We start from the raw sequence: 21,440 nt of genomic DNA, 5'->3' as shown, positions 1-21,440 counted from the left end.
AAACCAAGAACAACTCCAGAGCTGTGATGCCATGTGGGGGAGAAAGCGAACTGTTGTAAACATGACTGAGGAGAAATATATAATCAATGTATTAGTCATTTTAGCAATGCAGGGAAATTTTTTCAGAAACGTATTCTTACTATAAGATAATACTTCTTACTAAGATAAGTAAAATAATACTTCTTATTAAGATACTAATTCTTACTATAAAACTTCATTTCTTCTAAAATTTTGCACATTTTAACATGCAAATTTTTTCTTCAGTCCCTTGAATAGAACACTTTTCTTGTGTTGAGATTGCCAATTAGTGGAAGCTGTATTTGAATTTGTTCACCAGAAAATGAACTGTCAACAGTGATGTTAGTAATGTTGAGGAATTCACTGAAGTAAGGATAAAAGCTGCTGTACTTTCCATGTCTCTGTTCGAAGAAGCACAAAGTATCTTCTTTCAACATTGGTCAGGGCTGTAATTCCATACTGGACATCACTTTTAAATTCAAGTTTGAAATTCTCTTTATAAATACAAGCAAAAGTACTTCAGGGGGTGAATTTTTTCTTTATTTATTTAAGTCAAAGCATTTTCTCCATGGATCATCCCGGTAACTCCTAAAGCTCAGCCTCTGAAAAATGGAATCTCCAGGGAGAACTTATAAGCCAACTGGGTGGTATCCTGGGCTCTATGCATGATATTTATTAACTTGGTTCAAATCATCATGTATCCACCTGAACACAAGAGCTTTAATGCTTAAAGGTGATTGTACCAGGGAGAGAGAAGACTTATCAATTCAAAACATTTGCCTTTGTAATGCCTTTCCTCAACCATCGCTTTTGTTCTCTGACTTTTATCAAGATCAGAAGTTACTAAATTTCTTATAATGATCTTTGTCAGGAAGAGAAGCAAACATCTTCAAAATAGCGGAACAACCAGGAGCACAGATGGATTGTCTTATTAAGCAGGACTTGAGCTGAAAATCTGTTTAAAAATGCCATGAAGAATGAGGAAATTTTTTGAGTGTTCATTGTGAGAAAGAGCTGGAAATTTCTGACATTTCTCTCAAAATCTTTAACATCCTGTTTCAAAGAGTGCAGGCTAAAAAAAAAGATGGCAATTTCAACATTCTGGATGGATTTGCCCATTTAAAATTATTATAACTGGAAGCAAATACTTGTCAATTTTCCTATTTTATTAAGGAGGATACAATGAGGCATCTTTTGACCAAAAAACCTGCTATGCGTGAGAAAGATCCCGTGCTGTTACATTTCACTGAAACTAACAGAACAAACAACTAGTAGCACTGTCTCGAAAATTTCATGATCCAGTATTACAACATTGTACTAGTTCATAAGAATCAAATGCTGGATCACCAGAAATAATGAACTTTGTTCCCCTGATCACACAGTGAGAACTGTCCCCTGAAGCCTAATTTTGGCAGCTGAAAGCAGTGCTGCATGATACAATTAAGCACCTCCATTTTGCACTTGTCTCACAAAAAAAAAAAAAAAAAAGGCATTTCTAGAAATAACCAAATTTGTCTCTGTAGTATAGATTGGTAGGATATCACCAACATATTGATTTAACACTGCACCAGATGACAAATCCATGAGATTAAAGCTGTTGCTTTGTTTTCCAGTTTTCTTGCTGTGTTGAAAGGGATCTTCTCACAGAAATAATGCTCCATTCAACATTGGCCTTGTCTCTCCTGCTAATTGCAGTCTCTTCCAACCTTGCGATGGCAATCAAAAAGGAAAAACGAGCACCTCAGACACTGTCAAGAGGTATTGTATATTTACTGTAGGTAGTTACCTCCATACCTTACCATATAGGTCAGCAAATGTTTTTATTTGGAATATACTTGAAAGCACATATATACTTACTGAGGTGCATTTCTCTGGTGTTAAGTGACACTCTAAGTAGTGTATCTTCTTCTTGCATGTTGTTTCACTCCATCAGTATTTTCTTAAGGGTACGGCTGAGGGCATCATAAAACCTGCATAGTTTATATAACTGACAGTGACCTAGTAGAAGCAAATAACCTAAAATGAGTTTCTGAAATCAGGATGCACTTGTAGGAACATCAATGAAAAAATATTATTTCACATAGCAGTTCAAAGGTATTTCATTATGGTAGCTTATTAACTACTGATACACAGTTTCATACCTTCTGTTGCTGTAGAATAATTTTTCTACAGACCCATTTTTATACCCAGAACAACAGTTTGAGCCACTGGTGTGGTTTTTCTGTGTGTCTTTTTTTTTGCTTTTTATCGGATAGTCACAGTCATGCTTTGCAGTGAATAATTCACTTCCTCGCAGTGCATAATTTTCAACCTGGGTGTTAACCAAAGACCCTATTTTAAGTTATTTATGTCTGATCAATCCTTAGAAATACAAGTGGAGCAATAGCTTACCAAGACCTTTTCCTATTCTCCATCTTCCCTCTGCTTTCAGGCCTGTTTACCTTCCAAAATCTCCAACTCCCTCCCTGCCCTCTTCTGCAAGCTGCACAAAGCCTGCAGACCCTACAGCACCCCTATGAGGTCTTCCTAGACAAGACTCTGGCAAAGCCCCACCTGTGACAAGAGGTCCCACCTGAGCGTAGTTGCTCAGGGAGCATTTGACAAAATCATGCAACACCTGGACTAACCAAAGAGAAGTAGCAAATCAGTTCTCGTAAGTGGTATCCCCCAAGAAATGTTATACTCAGTGTGGTATCTAGTGCCTCTCTTGCCTAGATTAGGATTTATTTTTTTTTTTAACTAAACCTAAGCACCTAAAAAGGTAACAAAACCCCTTCAATTCTGGCAATTTTGTAAAAAAATAGTCACAAAAAGCAAGTGTCAGTTTTCTAATTCTGATTTTAGGCCTTTTGGTATGCCTTGAGCACTTTACCTGTAATTTTCACAGATCAAAGGGGACTAAAACCTGCTGCAGAATGACTCTTGCTGACTCCTCTGTGCAGTTGGCTATAGCAGTTGACTTCAGCCAGAGCTGGGAATGCACTGGTCAACATGCCAGGATCCCACCATCAACCAGACAGATCTGTAATTGCAATCCTTCTCCTGAAAGAAGAGACAACCTAGTAGCGTCCCAAGCAATTGAGAAAGCTAATGGCAAATCTCTGCATAACCCGGGCTGGTCCAAGCACTGTCCAGACAGAGTAGAAGAAACAGACCCTTAACCTGGTCCAGATCCAGAAGCTGTTCTTCAATTCCGACAAGGGCCATCATGAATGGAGCAACACTACCTGGGAAGCAGAGACCTACTGCACAGGGGCTGGCCTTTTTGGGGATCTGAAGGCATGAATCCAACTGGACAATTTTCTTTTTGAGATCCGTGTATCACCACCTATAGATGAGCTATGAAGATGATGATTCATTAGGATTTTTTTTCAGTGGAGACTTTTATTTAACAGATATGCTTTTATTAAATTATCTAATTAAATTAAGTCCTTGCAACTCCAGGGATTGAAATTCATTACTCAGGAGTTAAGTTTATAACCTAAGACTGTTCTAATGACATTCATATTAAAGTTGATCTTATTTGACTGTGATATTTTCTTTTTCTCTTTTTTTATAAGCCAACTTTCTCTTTAAGACCCAGGCCCTATGTGAAATATGGAGCAGACAATATAAAGATATAAAGGATTTGGTTGCTGATTTAGGGACCTCTGAGTATTTAGAAAGATATCTAACAGGTTTGTCAAAGGACTTGAACTGGTTACGTGACCAGCTGAGGTTTTATGGTTTTTTTTCCTGTTTGTTTTTTTTCTAATCTTCCAGTGCACCTATCAAGAGATGCAGAATTAGCAAATCCACAACATTTGGGAACCTTTGACTAAAAACCCCAAGGCGTATTTCTGTACAACTATTGATAAATACAAAAAAAAAAAAAAAAGAATTTGTTATGAGTTACTTGCCTGGTCACCAGTTAATCCTTTTGTTATATTTCTAGGGTGGGGAGATGAAGTCACCTGGGTACAAACTTATGAAGAAGGACTTTATCAAGCAAAAAAAAGGTAAGAGATTAAAAAATAGTTTGAAAGACAAAGTTGTTAATCAGTCATGCCTGAATATACTATAATGAAATAGAATAACGGAACACCATCACAACTGATCTGCAGACAACCCAGTTAGATAAAACAGATTTTGTGTCTATAAATAAAAGCTGTTGTAGATGTCTTATGGCTCTGAAGCAAAATCATGGACTGAGAGTTTAACATTGTCAATTTTTGTCACAACAGCAATGTTGTCATTTGAATAAGTAATGATGAATAATTACAATTTTAAAAATACATTTGTTAGAGTTTTTTTAATGTCATGTATCTCTGATTCCTTCCTTAATCAACAGCTGGAAATAGGTTACATTTGCCTTTGCATGGTGATCTACTGCCTCTGATATTTTCCCCAACACTTTACTCGTTGACATATGTGCATGACATACTCAGAATTTCTCACTGTCTTGGTAGTTCCAGTTTGAATCTTCTCTGGGACTCAGCTGAAAATATATCTGAGAATTCAAAACAATACTTATTTAAATCTCTTTTACGGTTCATTTTAGATCATAATAGTGTAGCATAAGCTATTGTTAAATTGAAGGCAAATTATTTTTAAAATAAAAGGCAATCAATTTCGTGTACGCTATGTGAAAATGGCTAGGAACTGGACAATTATTGACAATGATAGAGCAAGCATTAATAAGTGATTTGCCAAACAGTAAAAGTAGTTTAAAAAATACAGGAGGAAATGCACAGAATTGTTTATGTTTTGTCATCCGAAAACAAAAAATTCTGATACTTTACCAAACTATTTACAGAAAAAAAAAATACAGTATATCTATTCAAGAAAGCTTAAAAAATGTGAAAGTTTTCATGGGAAGTATTTGATGATAAACCATAAATTTTCTTAAAATTCTTTTATTCTAATTCATTAAGATTGTTCACACGTAAGCAATATTAAATACCTCTTGAGTTTGATTATATAGTAACTGGGAATGAAACGATGATGGCTCTGTTGTTTCTTTCTTCTAGAACATCTTACTTCAGAAAACCTATTTAGATATAGAAATTCTACTTCTCTATTTCTCTCTTTTACAAAGGAGTTACATTCTTTTCCCTTGCTCAAAAATGTCTGTGATTCTTTACAGAATGTCTGTATGGTTTTACTATGGGTTAACATAAGACTAAGTGTAATTTGTGTTTTCCAGTCTGCTAGTAAAATCACCCATTTGCATACTTGTCAAATGATCTAACTACATGTTTTATTATTATTCATAAAGTAACAAGCCACTGATGGTAATTCATCATTTGGAAGACTGTCAATACTGCCAAGGTAATTTTGATTTTTCAAGTGGTAGTGGTAAAATCTTGTGAATATTTTTGTAAGAAACTGCACCTATCTATACATATACCTTGCACTTACTGAAAAATATTTAAAGAAATAGGTAAATGAAAATGTATGTGAAAAGCTAAGAATTTATTACTATTATTTAGAAAAACTCCACTATGAAACTACCCAAAAAAGAACGTGAAAAATACTCAGTGCTGCTGTCCTGCTACCCCTAACGCAACACTGGTCAGTTTAAATTGAGAGACGCAGATTTGCTACTCATTCATTGAACAGATTTAATATTGTTTAGCTCTCCTGAACTGGTAACTAAAGAAGGAGACAAGGACAGGGCTGCTGAAATTGATCTAATAAGAATTTTCTGAGAATAATGCACTTTTGTCAAGCTGAGACATGGTATTCATTGAGACGACGGGCTTCATAAATAACAGAAGAGAGCTTCCATTTTCATAGCCGGGAGGTTATACTGACATGGGTCAAAAAAAACCCAAAAAGCAGTGATAGAGCCCTTAAGTGTCTCCTCAGGAATGTGACTCAGCAGAGACAGGAACAATGTGGCCAGTCTCCGGCCAGCACGGTGCCTAAACGCAGAAGGAAAGGCAGCGTTTGCGATGAGCTTCAAAATGATCATGTCTTTTCCAGCACTGAAGAAAGCTTTTGCCGAAAATGAAGAGATACAGGAAATGGCCCAAAATAACTTCGTTATGCTGAATCTCATGGTATGAAGGGTTTGGGGCAGTTTGAGCGGTATCTTTTTTTGGCCTGTGTTTTCTCTTTGTCTTGCTTTTTCACGTCATTTTAGCTAAATATCTCTGGCATTTCTGTTACAGGCATTTGCACATGCGTATACACTCATAAGTAGTACCTTTTTTGGTTTTGTGCTCTGGTACAAGACTATTCACAGGTGGTACTACTTCAGCAAAATTTGCAGAAATATTTTAATAACTAGCTTTTATTTCTCTGCCAGCATGAAACCACAGATAAAAACTTGTCACCTGATGGACAATACGTGCCTCGAATCATGTTTGTAGGTATGTACAATATTTATCTATCTTCAAAGTTGTGATATCTGAATCTATGCCAGTGTCCTCCTTTGGGGGCATCAAAATTATTCATTTTGCAAAAAGAAAATAGCTCAAAATTTATCATTGCCACGGCATTAGTCTGGAACTTGGTAGATCTGTGTTCAGTTCTCCCTCTGTCGCAGGCTTTGACCCTCGTAAACTTCCTCAGGTTACAGATATGTTCTGGAGGGTACCTAATTTGTGCTCGGGGGCAAGATGCTGAAATATCTGTTAGCATCTGGGCTTTTGCTCTCTGTGCTTCTTGCTAATGCTGTTATAAGACAAACTTTACTGAAAACAGTCAAATATCTGACTCTACGTAGATGTCTACAGTGTGGACATTACCACAGAGCAAGTCAATACTCAGTGGCATCCAAGGAATAAATTATGCCATCATAAAGCTGACTTCTGGAATAGATCAAATGAATCGTGCCCAAAAATGCCAGTTCCTTTTCACTGACTGTACAGGGAACCTTGAGTGTCTAGCTCTGTGGTGGCACCCAAAGTCAAGTGAGATGAAGCCCACACTCAGACAGAGACCAATGTAGTAACAGGAGTCAGTTAGTTAGCAAAAAGCTTGAAAAGGGAACTGGGAGAAGAGATGTCCACGACAACTTGATTGTATGATGGAATCATTAAGAATTGTGAGATTTTCATTCTGAAAGCTCTAGGTAGGTCATGCATTATGTAGGCATGACCCTCACTATGTGTGCATCCAGTCAAACTGGCTTCTCCTGATGTAAACCCAGAACTTGTAAAACAGGATATTTTTCTTGAAATATGAACGGAATGCATGTGTAATCTACCACTTAAAAATAGCTGCATAATATAAAAAATAGCATCAGCTTTTGTTCAGGACTTCTCCACGAGCAGTTGGTTGGAATAGAGAGCAACAGCCTCATAATTGCCTCGTTGATGAAATCAGAACCCCTCAGAAGCAGGGCTGTTGAAGTAGTGCCACCCACACCACCCTCAGCTGTTGTAGGAATGGAAAGCAGTGTTTAATACCATTACTTTTTCAGACCCATCTCTCACAGTAAGAGCTGATATCACAGGAAGATACTCCAACCGGCTCTACACTTACGAACCACAAGACATACCATTCTGTAAGTGCCCCCTCATTGTGTTACTTGGCATTTCGCATTGTAAGCAGCCAGATAGACCCCATTCCAATCATTTGTGCTTGAGAACCTGTTAAGATCTCAAAGTAATGAATAAGGACTGTGTGTGAGCATTTGCAATAAATTATAATAGTCTAACCTGTTCTAGCGAAACATGTAAGCACACCTATTGTCCCATTAAATTTATGGGGACTACTCAGGTAAGACAAGTTGAAAGATCACGGGCGAGAACTTTCAGGATCAAGATCTGAGCAGTTTGTTGGAGAATGGTGAAAGTCACTATGCTCAAAGGTATCCAGCTGCGCAATGTAACCAGCCAGCGGTGGGAGGGAACCAGAAGAGAAATGCTAGTGGTGACCTGGGTACCACCTAACACCATTATTTCAGAAAGGAATGTGATTTTTCAGGTTGAGCTAGTCCTTTCTCTACACCATCTATCTGACACCAATGCAGTATCTCACCACAAATATGCACATCACATCTGATTACCAGGCTTGCTGTTGAGAAACGAGGGAGTTGAAAGGAGTCTTGTCAAATCCCTTTAAGTTAAACATTTTGATTCATTGAACTTTTTACCTCCTGCTCTAGTATCAATGCCAGAATTTTCACAAAAGAGAGCTCTAAAATATAACGTGTTACCATAAATTAATTCCAACCTGAACAATTCAGTAATCAAACAAGGTGGGGGGTTTTAATTGTACAAATGCACTTTAAGCACATTTTTACAATTCTTATTTGTTTTTCTTTCAGTAATAGAGAACATGAAGAAAGCACTACGACTCATTCAGACAGAACTGTAACCAGCAACAGTGAAATGGCCATAGCCTCTGCGAGGTGAAGCTGCATTAGGAAACATAACATTTTAAAATATTTTAGTTAATCTCTCTGTCTCTATTAGTATTTTGAACTCTTACCAAACAGCTCTGGTATACCAGATTTCCTACAAAGTTTATATGTACAACTCGAAGAACAAACCTAGAAAGACTATTGCACCCATTTGGAAAACAAGAGGGGAAAGCTATTAAATGCTTTGAAATTAGTTATCTGAATAACTGAAAGTGATGGTTTAAGATGCAGCAACCTTGAGCTGTATTTTGCCAATCCAACTATGACCTTGTTAAGTCAGCTATGACTTCTGACCAAGGGTTATAACCAATCTTTTTGCCTACTTGCAGTTTATTATTTAAGTTAATAACTGCATCTTGGCTCCTAATTTTTATTTTTATTGCAAGAAGCTTGTAAGTCATTGGTGTACCTCTGCTTTACGTACTTGTTTCTCATTAAAGGAAAAGGAACTTTGCTGGCAGATCAGACAGGAAGGCTCTTCCTATAGATTCCGGCATAGTTTATATAGAAAAAAGAACAGGGCTTAGCTTTCTTCTGCATAATTCTTTAACTATCATTCTGATAGCTGAAAACAGAACAGACACTTCACATTGAGCATGTGGTCTCAGCGAGGTGATAATCATCAAATAGCAACTGCAGGTTTTGCTATGATAAAGATACAGTGAAAGAAGAGAGGTGGAAGGAGGTAGTCCCAGAACTCCACTCCTGAGGCTAAGTGATGCTTGTAAAGTCTGGAATGGGAAAAATTAGCAGGTTCGTCCTAGCTCTTTTCATTTATACAGCACTTGAGTCATATGTAGCTCACCCCAGGCAATTCCCTCTTTTTCTGAAGCATCCCAACCCAGACCTGACAGTGGTAGCTTAGTGGGAATTCAAAGTCTTCACAAAGTTTCCCCAGGATCACCATATGCAAAGGCACGTGACTGTTTCGAGTAAAAAGCTGAAGTCAGCTGAAATAGTTTGTTATTCCAGAAATGTGCTTTTTCATTATAGCAAGACAGTAAGTGATTCACCTGCAGTAAAAGCACTTATGTTATGTGCAAAGCACCAGTGTCACTTGTTTGTGCTACCTGCCATTTCCTATGATGCTCCCTAAATACACCTGTAATAGATGAAGGAAGGATCTTTGCAGGACAGCTTTGCTAATTTACAACACCTAGTATTACTTTGTCATGAACGAGTTATATTGTGCCTATCTATGTCTTCATAACTATGTAAAATTTGGATATAAGAGTATATTCCAATGGAGTGGTGATAAATGACCTGTACACTAAGAAAAAAAAAGATATTTTGTGTTAGTCATTAACAGTATACTGTCTTCATAATCAGTTAAATGATTTTTTAACCTGTGGGAAAATGCTAGAAACAAAATTAAACTGGTAATCACATTCCTTTGAGCTGTGTTTAGCTCTACTCATTTATGGCCACATCTATTCCAGTTTTGGCAACATTTCCCAGCCTGGAGGCATCCCCTCTTTCGAGCATGCCAGCAATGTTCATGAGAAAGAGATGTGAGTTAGCTGCCAGAGATGACACAGGATTAACCATGGCAGCACTTCCAAAGTAGGGTCGAGAGAAGATTTACTTTAGGGAGAAGCACAGCACAAAGTAGGAAATGCTTAATTATGGTAGATTTAAAACATTACCAAAAGATTAGGTGGAAAGTGGTGGGTTTTGCTGTCACATTGCAGGGAAAATTTACATTAATTTTCAACACCAGACAAGATCATGGGACACATTGGGTTGAAACTACCTCTTCTCCAACTTAGGCAGGAAATCAAACGTGGGATAGTTACACTATTAGCCAAAGCCTGCTTCACCTAATTAAGATTCAGAAGACTAAGGTTTCGGGCTCTGGATGGATAGTTGAGGGAAGGCTGCACTTGTGGAAGTATTTGCACGGCTATGCTTTCATTCCAGTGTGAAACAAAACGTTTCCCTTTCAGATCTGGAAAGCAGCTGCAAAAAAACCCTGTTGTCCTCCCTTTAACTCTAGTAATTACATCTTTCTCTGAGGCATTCTTGTTTCCTTGCTTACTGTTACTACAATTAAATTAACTACAAAGATGACAGTGTCTGCATAAAGACATGGATTACCCTAGTCAGTCCAGTTATTCCATCAGCCTTTCAGTAAAAGAAGGGCATCCTTACACATACAAGCACTGAAAAGCATAAATATGCCAAGGGATCCTCTGGGATTATACAGTGGGTGAGCACTTTCTCATCTCTTTCCTGCTAAGTAGATACATGCACGTATATACAGCCCAAACCCAGGGATGATGTCCTTTTTGTGCTGATGGCTGTCATCCCTTCACACTGAAATGTTAATATGTTAATAAATTTCTATACTAAAGAGAGGGAAGCCACAAACACGGTCTAATGGCACATCAATGCAACTCTGTAAGAAAAGGCTCAGTGGGGATCTTATTAATGTGTATGAATACCTGAAGGGAGCATGAAAAGAGGATGGAGCCGGGCTCTTTTCAGTGGTGCCTCGTGACGGGACGAGAAGGAACAGGCACAAATTGAAACACAGAAGGTTCTGTGTGAACATCAGGAAACATTTTTTTAACTCAAGCACTGGCACAAGTTGCCAAGGAGGTGATGAAGTCTCCATCCTTAGAGGTATTCAAAGTCCCCTGAACGCAGTCCTGGAGAACTGGCTCTAAGTGGCCCTGCTTGAGCAGGGGGTTGGACCAGGTGACCTCCTGAGGTCCCTTCCATCCTCAATCATTCTGTGAAGTCAGCAGTCCCAACTCAGTGGGATTATTTAGCTGGATGTATAACTTAACTGCTTTTAGAGAATTATCAGCCCAAAATATGTCACTGCTTTCAGCAAATAGAAAACAAGACCTGCTTGTATAACTGACTGGAGTTTTGCATTGCAAAAGCAACATAATTCACAGCAACTGGATCTTACTTTACTTTTACAATTTAAACTGTCAGGGTTATAGAGATGAGGGGTGGCCCTCACAGCAAGTGAATAGCTGATGTGCAAGAGCTATTCCTAGATACAAGGACACACTGTAGTTGCTCTGAGATAAGGTTACCAAACAACCCATATCTCATGCCTGTGGTTGATGTCACTGAATTTACTGTCCTGAGAAATCCAGATGTGTAGCCTCTGCCCTGGTTTCTCTGGAGATGGCATATATTGGCTATCCCCACTCAGTCAAAATCAAGTTTATTCATTCTTCGCTGTTGATAACAATGGCTAGTAAGATACATACTTGCATATATTTACTTTTGCTTGTGCAGGTTTGTGTTAAAATAGATAGTATTGTCCTGCTTCCCTCTTAGCATCTATGATACAGCAGGTAGGGTATCAAGTTAAAAGACTAGATACTCAAATCAAATACATCTTGGTCCTTATAGAAGCACTGAACTCCTGTATATATTCTACACTCTACTCAACTGGGAGCAGATGGATGTCAACTTGCTTGATCTGAAAGTTGTATGTTGACTATTATTTTACACAAACTTTTGCATGTTTAGGGATTACACTTCTTTTAGTGCATCCATTCATAAGTAAAGAGATGGCCGTCAAGGATCCACAAAGCTGGAATCCCAAAAGGTTTGTGATTCAGGACCACAGTCCAGAACTTGCCTGGGCTCAGGAATGCTGAACTCTATAGTCTGACTGACCTCAGTGCTGTAACAGAAAAATAACGGAATATAAATTGTAGAATTATCACTATTTGGGATTGTGGAAAAAACAAGTAACACAAGCCCTGGGCCTAGAAGTCTACTGTTGTTCTCCTTATTTTGGGCATTTCATATTGAGCCAGCAGACAGGAAATAAACTATGTGAATGATATAAAATACTATATTATAAATAACAAAATTTTCAGAGCAATACAATGATCACTGATTTTCATTCTCGAACAAAAGTTAGCCTTTATAGCTACACTGCAATGCATGTTATTTTAACATTTGAAGAAAATCTGGATTAATTGCCAAAGGTATTATTGATACTGTTTGCATCTGTAATCTAGAACAGTATTTTCCACTGGGGAAGTTTTTGACAGCTTTGACAAACCACTCATCCAAGCAGACAGCAGCCACTTTCCAGAAATATCACAGACACATGAATTCCTCTGTGTCCGAGGAGATCTGCTTTGCAAATTGACTAAACAATATTTCACCCTCTTCTTTCCCTTCTCAGACCCCCATAGGTACCAGGTTGAAATCTGTTCTCAGCCATAGCGTTGAGAAATGGGACTAAACCTTTGTGATTCTTAAAGATTCAGATCCAGTCCTTTTGGTGGAGCTAGATATTCAGGTAAAAAACACCCTGTATGTTGCACACATATTTTCCGTTCACAGCTTATTTCAACAATCGTCCTTAATTTTAGAGCTGCTACTATCTTTCCGCCTTCTCCTCTCCGAAGATTTTTTGCCAGGTAATATCTTTCCTGATGGAACAAAGACTCAGATATCAGATTAAAGTCTCACTGCTCTGGGGTAAGATAAGTTTGTAGCCTGTGCAATGACAAACACAACATGATTCTTTCCCCTTTTTCCTCTGAAATGAATGGCATGAGAGACTACTCCCTCTCTTCTTCCCTTCTCATCTGCTTGTGTGCCACACAGCTTTATTCACAATATTAGCAGGCAGATTTTTATTCACGCTCTTACTTCCCTCACTTAAGAAAGAGTGGGAAACCGTTCCTTTTGTTCCTTGGTTAACTGGAACTAAACCAGCCAGGTTTATTTGACATCTGCTGTTTGGGTTAGAGCTGAAGGAAGAGAATAAAAAGCTGAAAATGTGAATGTGAGAGCAGAAGTTGTTTTACACAGAATAAATTCAGTCACAGTATAAGGCTGAGAAAGCCTACCTGCGTAGACTGTGTGCTTTTACAGAATTCATAACCTGTATACTATATGTATGATGCTCATATAAACATGAGCATAATATACTGTCACCTGTGGAAGCCCATGTTGTATGTGAAAGACTTCTCTGAGTTCTGCCTTTGCTACAAACAGAACACATTTCAGGAAGCGAACTTTATTGCCCCTTGTTCACATAACCATGCCTGCTTTACTGACTGGACTTATCTGTTGTAATCAGACCAAGGGTAGTCAAACAGACGTGGACTTCACGTCAGTGAGGTGAGGCACAGGAATCTGAGAACTGACAGAACAGGATCCTCCCCTATGTATCCGTCTCAGCGCAGAAAGGCGTTGGCTTCTCTAGGCAGGTGGCTGATGTATTGGTCTGCAGAGCTAAAACATTTTCCCATGTGCAAATATTTGCGCTTGACCAGAACAAAAGAAAAACCACCATACCTTTGCGTACCATGGAGGTGAGAGACTGTGGGACACCTCAGCACTTAAAATGCAAAAGTAACTTGATCTTGCAGAATAAGGCTGATATACTTTGGATTGTTTCATGTGCTACACGTGTTCTTGCCAAAGGCTGACACAGAGAAATTTCCAGATGCTGAGGTGTCCTCCACAGGATCGGCCAGGTCACTGGTCTGCTTCCTTTTGTTTCTTCCTTTGTACAAATGGATGCACAGATCCACAGTACCACTCAGGTGGAAACAAAAAGTCTCGGTAGCAACTAAAAAGTTGAAAAACACCAATCAGAAAGGGAAGAATATTTATTCTTCCACCAGAAAATCTCCAGAATTTGCAATCTATATATTCATAGCTTCTCCTTGCTCTACGAGATGCTCATGCTATTCATCACTTACCATCTTGGGTTGCTACTGCATATTGTAAAGTAACTGACTCACCAGTCACTGAAAGCGGACCTATTTCAGCAGACCATTTTCTTTTGAGGTATCAGATATTTGCTGATCTCTTTAGAATAAGAGAAGACACACAAAAACAGTTTCCCCTCTCTTCTCATAATAAGTAAGAACCCAAATACAGCAAAGTCATCCTTTAGTTCACATTGCTGTACCAAACACAACAAGAAATTTCCCTACAATTCCAACTCCAACTGTTCTTAAGTAGATGTTCATCAAGTTACCCTTTTTACATGTCTAAGTGTGACCTGTGAAAAAGGGAAAAGATACTATATGCAATAATTTTTCAAGGTTATAACGCTCATGAGGCAACACTCCTTGGGTTGTTTGGGTGGTTTTTTTGGTGCTTAGGCTTGGTTATTGCTTCAGGAAAGAGCCCCAAAAATGCTTCAAAAAGATCTACTGTGTCCTCTGTTACCTTCCTGTGCGTGCTGGGGATCACTCGTTACTGCTTTGCACACCCTGGCTGCACCTCCCCAAGAGATTGTTTGTAAAAGGTTGGCACACACGAACCCACCCTGCTGTTTAGCACTCCGCCAGCTGGGGAGAGCTGAGCTCACGGATATACACAAACCGCTGGCTTCACTGCTTACGTTCACATGCAGGGAAGAGGACAGTGACTCCCCGGAGAAGAAGCTACACTCTAAGGTGAGGTGTACCGTACAGGACGGGGAGAAAAGGAGCCTTGATCTGCTCAGGTATTTTTTGCTTCAAGCATACAAGCAGGCGGGGCTGTGATTTTACACAGCTCTTGAGCATTTGTACCAGAGCACCGTAAGAGCGGAACAAGAGCCTGCATCTCCCAGGCCTGCACTGCTGCGCTTGGAAGACAACTCCGCATTCAATATGTGTCACTGTTACCAAATATTTTCACAAATACATGCCCACTGAGGAGCACTCTCACGCTAACTGAAAGAAATACTCCCTCATGGCCTCAGTGGCTTCGGTTCTCACTAATTCGTATACTCTCAACCTTGACCAACAAAGATAAAAATTCCTAAATCCCATATGAGGTCCCAAAAGGGAATTCAAAGATTCAGATCAGCAGTTTCCTGGGCCTGGAAACTCAATCTTTCCTTACTTGGAAAAACGCCCTTTCTTATTTACTAACCAAACAAATTAATACACCAGGAGCCACACTCCGGTGAAAACGTATTGTGGGTTGTTCTGCATTCTTGGACTAAAGATATGGGATGCGGAACAACTCCTTTAATGAGAAAGAAGGCTTTGGGGTTGTTTTGTTTGTTGTTTATAAAAGCCAATAAACAACTTCGTTGATGCCTCACAGAGATTTTTAAATGAGTAAGTATTCTTTCATATGATACTTATAGAAGGCAACGGCGCAAATGTGAACCTACCTTAAGTGTTTATGTGGCATCCTCTATATTTACACCATCGAGTGTGACTACTGGGGATACCTCAAGGCTGCTTTTCCTGACCAAATGTGTTGACTGCACAGACGGTGAGCTGAATTTGCACAGGCCCAGCTACAGCTGCAGGGTCTCTCTGGAGCACAAAGGACCAGACAGCTTAAGCATTAGGCAACGCTGTTATCCACAGGCAGGTATGCTGCTTGAAGGTTGCCTATGGTATGGGAGTAGCATTAAAGAGACTGACAGATCCTTTGGTTATATAGCCTGAAGAGAGTCGCAGGAGCTAAGGATGCTTAGCTTTTCATATTTGTATACAGAAGGAACTAAAACGTAAGCAGGTTATGATCACACAAAAAGCATGGGGCAGGACAAGGAACTGAAGCTACATTTGTCCAGCTGATATGAGTGAAAATAAGCACAACCTAATTAGTGCTGCCTCTTTCTGACTGTGAAATGGGTTCTATTAGTTATTTGAATTCTTGAAATTAAGGGGAAAAAAGGCATTGTGCTAAGATAAATGAAAGAGAGCATCCACAATTTTGTCACCAATGCATAAACCTTAAAGCATAAAGCCTTTCCTTCCTGCACTGAAACAAATCAAAGGATACGTGTCCTTCTAGAGAATGGATGACTCACCAAGAGAGCTGAAGAAAATTCTTCCTGTGCTATATAGTTTCATAACATGCTCTACTGAGTCGTAACAAACCCAGAAGTAACAATGTCTTTGAAAAAGAGTAAATTCCAGAAATATTTGTGGTAAACACTTTTAGCTACAGTGCAAGAGGTCTTATGGTAGCTACCATGTGTCCAGGTAAGTTAAAAATAATTTAAAGAAGAAACAGTGGTTCCAAGTCTGACAATAGCAAATATTGCCAATGCCAGTAAATACTTTGGCATTACTCGATGTGTATATTTCAGTCATGTAGACTCAATGCATTTGTGGCGGTATGCTGATAAATCATGGGAAAGTTCAAACTACATAGTCACTATAGGGGCAAGCTGCCAAAAAGATGTCAAGCTGATAACCACATTTTGAAACAGCAAAGTTGAAAAACAAGTAAAATCTTCCATAAAAATAATTAGAATAATTTAAAACAATGTGGGGGAAAATAAAGGACTTGTGTATTTGTATGTATAAATTCTGAATGTATTGGCAAAACTCGCTTATGAAATCTGGAACAAAAAATATACTTCTAAGGGTATTTCATTTATAGAAGTGTAGATTGCTTTGCATGCTGATATGGGAGTGTGGGAATTATGGGTAGCACCGTTATGGGTCCCATGCCTTTTGTAGGTAACCAGCACAACTGAGTGCCTCTCTGAAGCACCTGTCCTCTGACACACAGGGCACGGAGAACAGGAGGAATTCAAGGTCCCAGTTGCTGGGTTTACTGGGACTGGGACACACACACACACACACACACAGAATTTGGCCCCAACAGCAGAACTTAGGCTGATGTGAACACATTTCGTAGAATTGTAGAACGGTTTAGGTTAGAAGGGACCTTGAAGATCATCTACTTCCACCCCCCCTGCCACAGGCACGGACACCTCCCGCTAGACCAGGTTGCTCAAAGCACTATCCAGCCTGGCCTTGAACACCTCCAGGGATGGGGCATCCACAGCTTCTCTGGGCAACCTGTTCCAGTGCTTCACCACCCTCAGAGTGAAAAATTTCTTCCTAATAGCTAATCTAAATCTTCTCTCTTCCCGTTTGAAGCCATTCCCCCTCATCCTGTCACTACATGCCCTTGTAAAAAGTCCCTCTCCAGCTTTCCTGTAGGCCCCCTCTAAATACTGGAAGGCTGCTATAAGGCCTCCCCAGAGCCTTCTCTTCTCCAGGCTGAACAACCCCAACTCCCTCAGCCTGTCCTCATAGGAGAGGTGCTCCATCTTCGTGGCCCTCCTCTGGACCCACTCCATGTCTTTCCTCTGTTGAAGGCTCCAGAGCTGGACACAGTATTCCAGGTGGGTTCTCCCCTTTTTGGCCATTATACCCCTCACATAGTACTTCGTGCAAGTGATTACTGCACAAGTAAAATGCACTTTTCCTAGTAGACAATACCAGCTTTGCTTAGATGAAGGGAACCTATGGTAGCTGCGGTAGTGGCTGTACTATTATTGTTCTTCTTTGTTCATTTTGACACATGATTAAACAACAATCATAATCCCTTGGTTGTTACGATCTTATCTGAAGTTTCTCAAGTAGCTAAATGCTAGTTGGCCTTGTCCAAATTAAGGGAAGAGGCTTATGTTCAAAGGCAGAGTATCCACTCCAGCTCAAGGCAGATTACAGGAGGAGTGATGGCACTGTATCTACCACGTGTGGAGCTAACTTCTGTCTAGAGAACAGTGACCACCTCAGAGCAGAGCCTTGGTCTTCAGTGTGCAGCTAGTTACCAACCAAGCCTCAAAGTTTTCTGACAAGTTTTTTCTCTTGTCTTTACAGTATTACTTGAAAATCAGAATAACTATTAGCATGAAGAGCCTGAAATAGAACAGATGTCCCCTTCTCTGGAGATTTTCAAGACCCGCCTGGATGCAGTCCTGAGTAATGCGCTCTGGGCAATCCTGCTTTAGCAGGGGAGTTGGACTAGATGATCTCTAGAGGTGCCTTCCAACTCTGAAAATTCTGTGATTCTGTACTGAATTCCCTATTTGCACCTGAAGGTGAACGTACACAAGCACATAAGGACCTATAAATCTATGTGATTTACCTACACATCAAGTGCTTTAAAGCAATTTAAGTATGTACTTGTAACATGTTGTCTCTCCTGAAATGGGTGGCAGTATTTTTAATTACTAATTTTATTGCCTGTAAGAAGGATACAAAATTACTGCATGAAACATCAAGCACGTTGTGTGTTTCTGCAGTTAAATTGTGGGGGTGTTTATAATCTCTTATAAAAAAGTTTGATATAGAAAGACTGCTTCCTCCTGGTATATGTTAGCTTTAATCACTACTTTATGCACCTCTTAGGGGAACAAAACATCTCTCTAATTATCTACACAGCTACCAAGGCGATTACCATGCAATGATTACAGAAAATTTTCAAACTCATCTCCTATATAAGCTAGGCTTTGTGTAACCAGAATAGAACAACAGATAGAGATTAGCTTGTTTAATAGAAAAAGGGCAGCCTACACAGTTGAAGACATAATGCTAGGCAAGAGTAGATGCTGAATTAAAGTACAGATTTCTTTTTTAATTTTAGGCACAAATTAATGTAAATAAGCGATAACTTACATAAGTGTAACTTATATAAGTAACTTACATAAGTATAGCCACACTACACATTAATTAAGCTTGAAATAACGTATTCTTTTTCTACTGCTGGGGTTTTTGTTTGTTTTTTTTTTTTCATTTTTCATTTTGATAAAGCCATGTATGCCACATGGACCTAAAATTCATCTTTATATTTCAACTTGTTCTTTGAGTAAAACAGCAAGAGAGACCATAGGTGGGTATGATAATTTAGCAACCTATGCTACTAAAACGTTAGTTAATTTACTGAAAAACATTGGATACTAAGGAACATGAGAGTGGTTCATTTGTTTTTAAAAAGAGCATCTCAATTCTCCTGGTCATTGTTACCTTGTCTGCATAAAATTTGTATCCTTCTTTCATTTAAGAGGAAAATAAAAAGAAATAAAGCAACGACAGAGGTAAGAATGAATCTATGAAGCTATTCACTAGAAGATTCCTCTGTATAGCTTAAACTATATTTTCCTAAACTTGAGCCATAATTAAAACAGGAACTAAAACCCTGAGGCTGTCGTTCTCTAGGAAAGAAGCACAAGTCAGCTGCCAGGGCGAGGGAGGGTCATCACACTGACAGGTATTTAAAAAAACATTGTAACATACAGTCTTGTCCTTCTCAACAAAAGATTTAATGACAGGGAAAAAAAAATTATCACAGGTTGTAAAGGACAACGGTGCCAAACGTGTCTTTACAGGCTGTTTTCTCCACACAGTCTCTACCTGTGAAGGGAAAAAATAAATTCTTTGCACCAAAGATGTTAGTCTGAGTTATTGTAACCAGCCATTTTCCATTATGGATTTGCCAGGGAAGGAGCTCAGGAATCTGGCCTCCCCGTTAACAGTGATTACACGTTGCACTCTCTCTCACATCAGCCAACCACTCAGCTTCCTCACGTAGGCAGGTTGAGCCTATGCCTTGGTCCGTCCCAGGACAAAGAAGCAAAGGAATTATCAGCATGACCAAAGAAAGGCCACCTGGGTTAGTTGAGCTGATAAATGCATCAAAGAAGGTAAGAGTGGCAGCTTCTACAGCAGGAATAATACAGTACGGAAATACTTCTCCAGCTGATTTCCCTCAAGAGTGACTAACATATTATTTTATCACCAGGACAGATAATCTAAGTATTATTCATAAACCAAAGGAATTTTCACAATCAGAGAAAAAATACTATAACTAACACATTTATTTTTAGGTTAAATGATAGGTATGATGGAGTGCTTTTTGTTGTCTGGGTTGGTTTTTTTTTTCCAAAACAACATTTTGTCTTTTTTTGTATTATAAAGTTAGCTGCACAAATGAAATAACCCAGAAACAGCCTTGTATCCATGACAGCAAACTTCTGGTCCCTGCATAGAGTTTTGATTGTGGCTAAACACTTCTTTGTCATTGTCCGGTTTATTATATTACTGATTCTGCTTATCTTCATTTACCTTGAGATCCGTCTTTCTGAAACACCAGTGAGAAGAGAAGCAAGCCAAACCCTTCACAATGCAGCTATTCACTGTGGACTCCACTAAGCAGTCGCTCAAGGTTACTCATGTCAGGAGTGGTTGCAAGTGTTCCTACAGGGCTTGTGAGAGATAACAGCATCCTTTCCTCCGCTACAGGAAGTCCACATCGTAAGCGGGTGTATCACCGCCCTGACTCTTCGCTCCCTCCTCCAGCGCAGAGCTGCATCCAGTGAGGAAACAGCCGGGAAGGGTTGTCAGTCACCGTCACACCTTCCCTTTTGGGCACAGAAAGCACAGGGCAGGTTTCTCCCCTTTTCGCTGCATGACGACAACTCCGGTGTTCTGTCAAGGATCCTACGCACGCCAGGCAAACCAGCCAGAGCTCAGCTTTCTTTTCCTCGTCTCCTAGCATCTGCCCAGCCAGGCAAACACAGCCAAAGCTGCGCGTTCAGCTGCAGCAGTCAGCCTGCACAGCGATGCCGCTCCATCCGCAGGGGCACGGCTGAGCCCAAGACACCGAAGAACACATCTATCATCCCTGGGTTGCTGTGCACAAAGCAGCCCGTGTCCCTTAGTTCTCTTCCACAGATGCAATACCTCCAGTGAATGCACAGCTGAGCCTCACCCTGAGCAATGAACGTAGCCTGACCAGCTTGGGGATCAAAGGTCTTACTGAGCATTTACAACGCAAAAAGTGTAGGCCAACAATATGAGAGGAACGATCAAGCATTCAAGAACCATTCCTTGCCATTTTATGTGATAGGATATGCTATTTCCTATGCTCCTTGAGAGAGCCCTGAATATTAAGGGGGGGGGGGCAGTATATTAATCTGCAATAATCAGGCAAGAAAGAAACAAATAGCTAGGGACAAGATGATAGCTGTTTCCCCACATGGGTATATTTAGGGGCTTGGTTGAACAGCCTACCATGTGAAAAACATCCCTGGATTTGCCCCAGTGCAGCAGCTTAGCGCAGCTGTTTGCGCTCTCATTCCTGGGCAGGAATGCCATCAGAGCCAGCACTGAAGCGCTCCTCAGCCTGGGCTGACAGAGATGAGCCCCTGCTCTCTCCCAGGCGGGAGAGGAGAGGCAGCAGTTTCACTTAGCACCAACCGCACCATGGACATCACACCAGGCACTGTAACGGGGGGCCTGACCACCCGCCGAAGACTGCACATCCTTTGTCAACGGGTAGATTCATTCAACTGGACAGTCCCCCTTCC

At 39.9% G+C, this 21,440-nt stretch overlaps 1 protein-coding gene across 1 annotated transcript; it reads left to right on the top strand.

The window, feature by feature from the left end:
- Nucleotides 1-1,670: 1,670 nt before the first annotated feature.
- On the top strand, nt 1,671-8,328 carry AGR3 (anterior gradient 3, protein disulphide isomerase family member; the record flags this gene model as incomplete). The annotated part of the gene is made up of 7 exons (XM_082479845.1): nt 1,671-1,776; nt 3,953-4,016; nt 5,276-5,328; nt 5,986-6,062; nt 6,311-6,374; nt 7,430-7,513; nt 8,279-8,328. The coding sequence occupies 7 exons, from the start codon at nt 1,671-1,673 to the stop codon at nt 8,326-8,328; spliced, it is 498 nt and encodes a 165-aa protein (XP_082335971.1).
- Nucleotides 8,329-21,440: the final 13,112 nt, after the last annotated feature.

The sequence above is a fragment of the Vanellus vanellus genome, assembly GCF_965231255.1.
Source record: "Vanellus vanellus genome assembly, chromosome: 2".
Classification (NCBI taxonomy): Eukaryota; Metazoa; Chordata; class Aves; order Charadriiformes; family Charadriidae; genus Vanellus; species Vanellus vanellus.
Note: the sequence above shows the minus strand (reverse complement) of the source record. Positions and strands in the feature narration are given on the sequence as shown.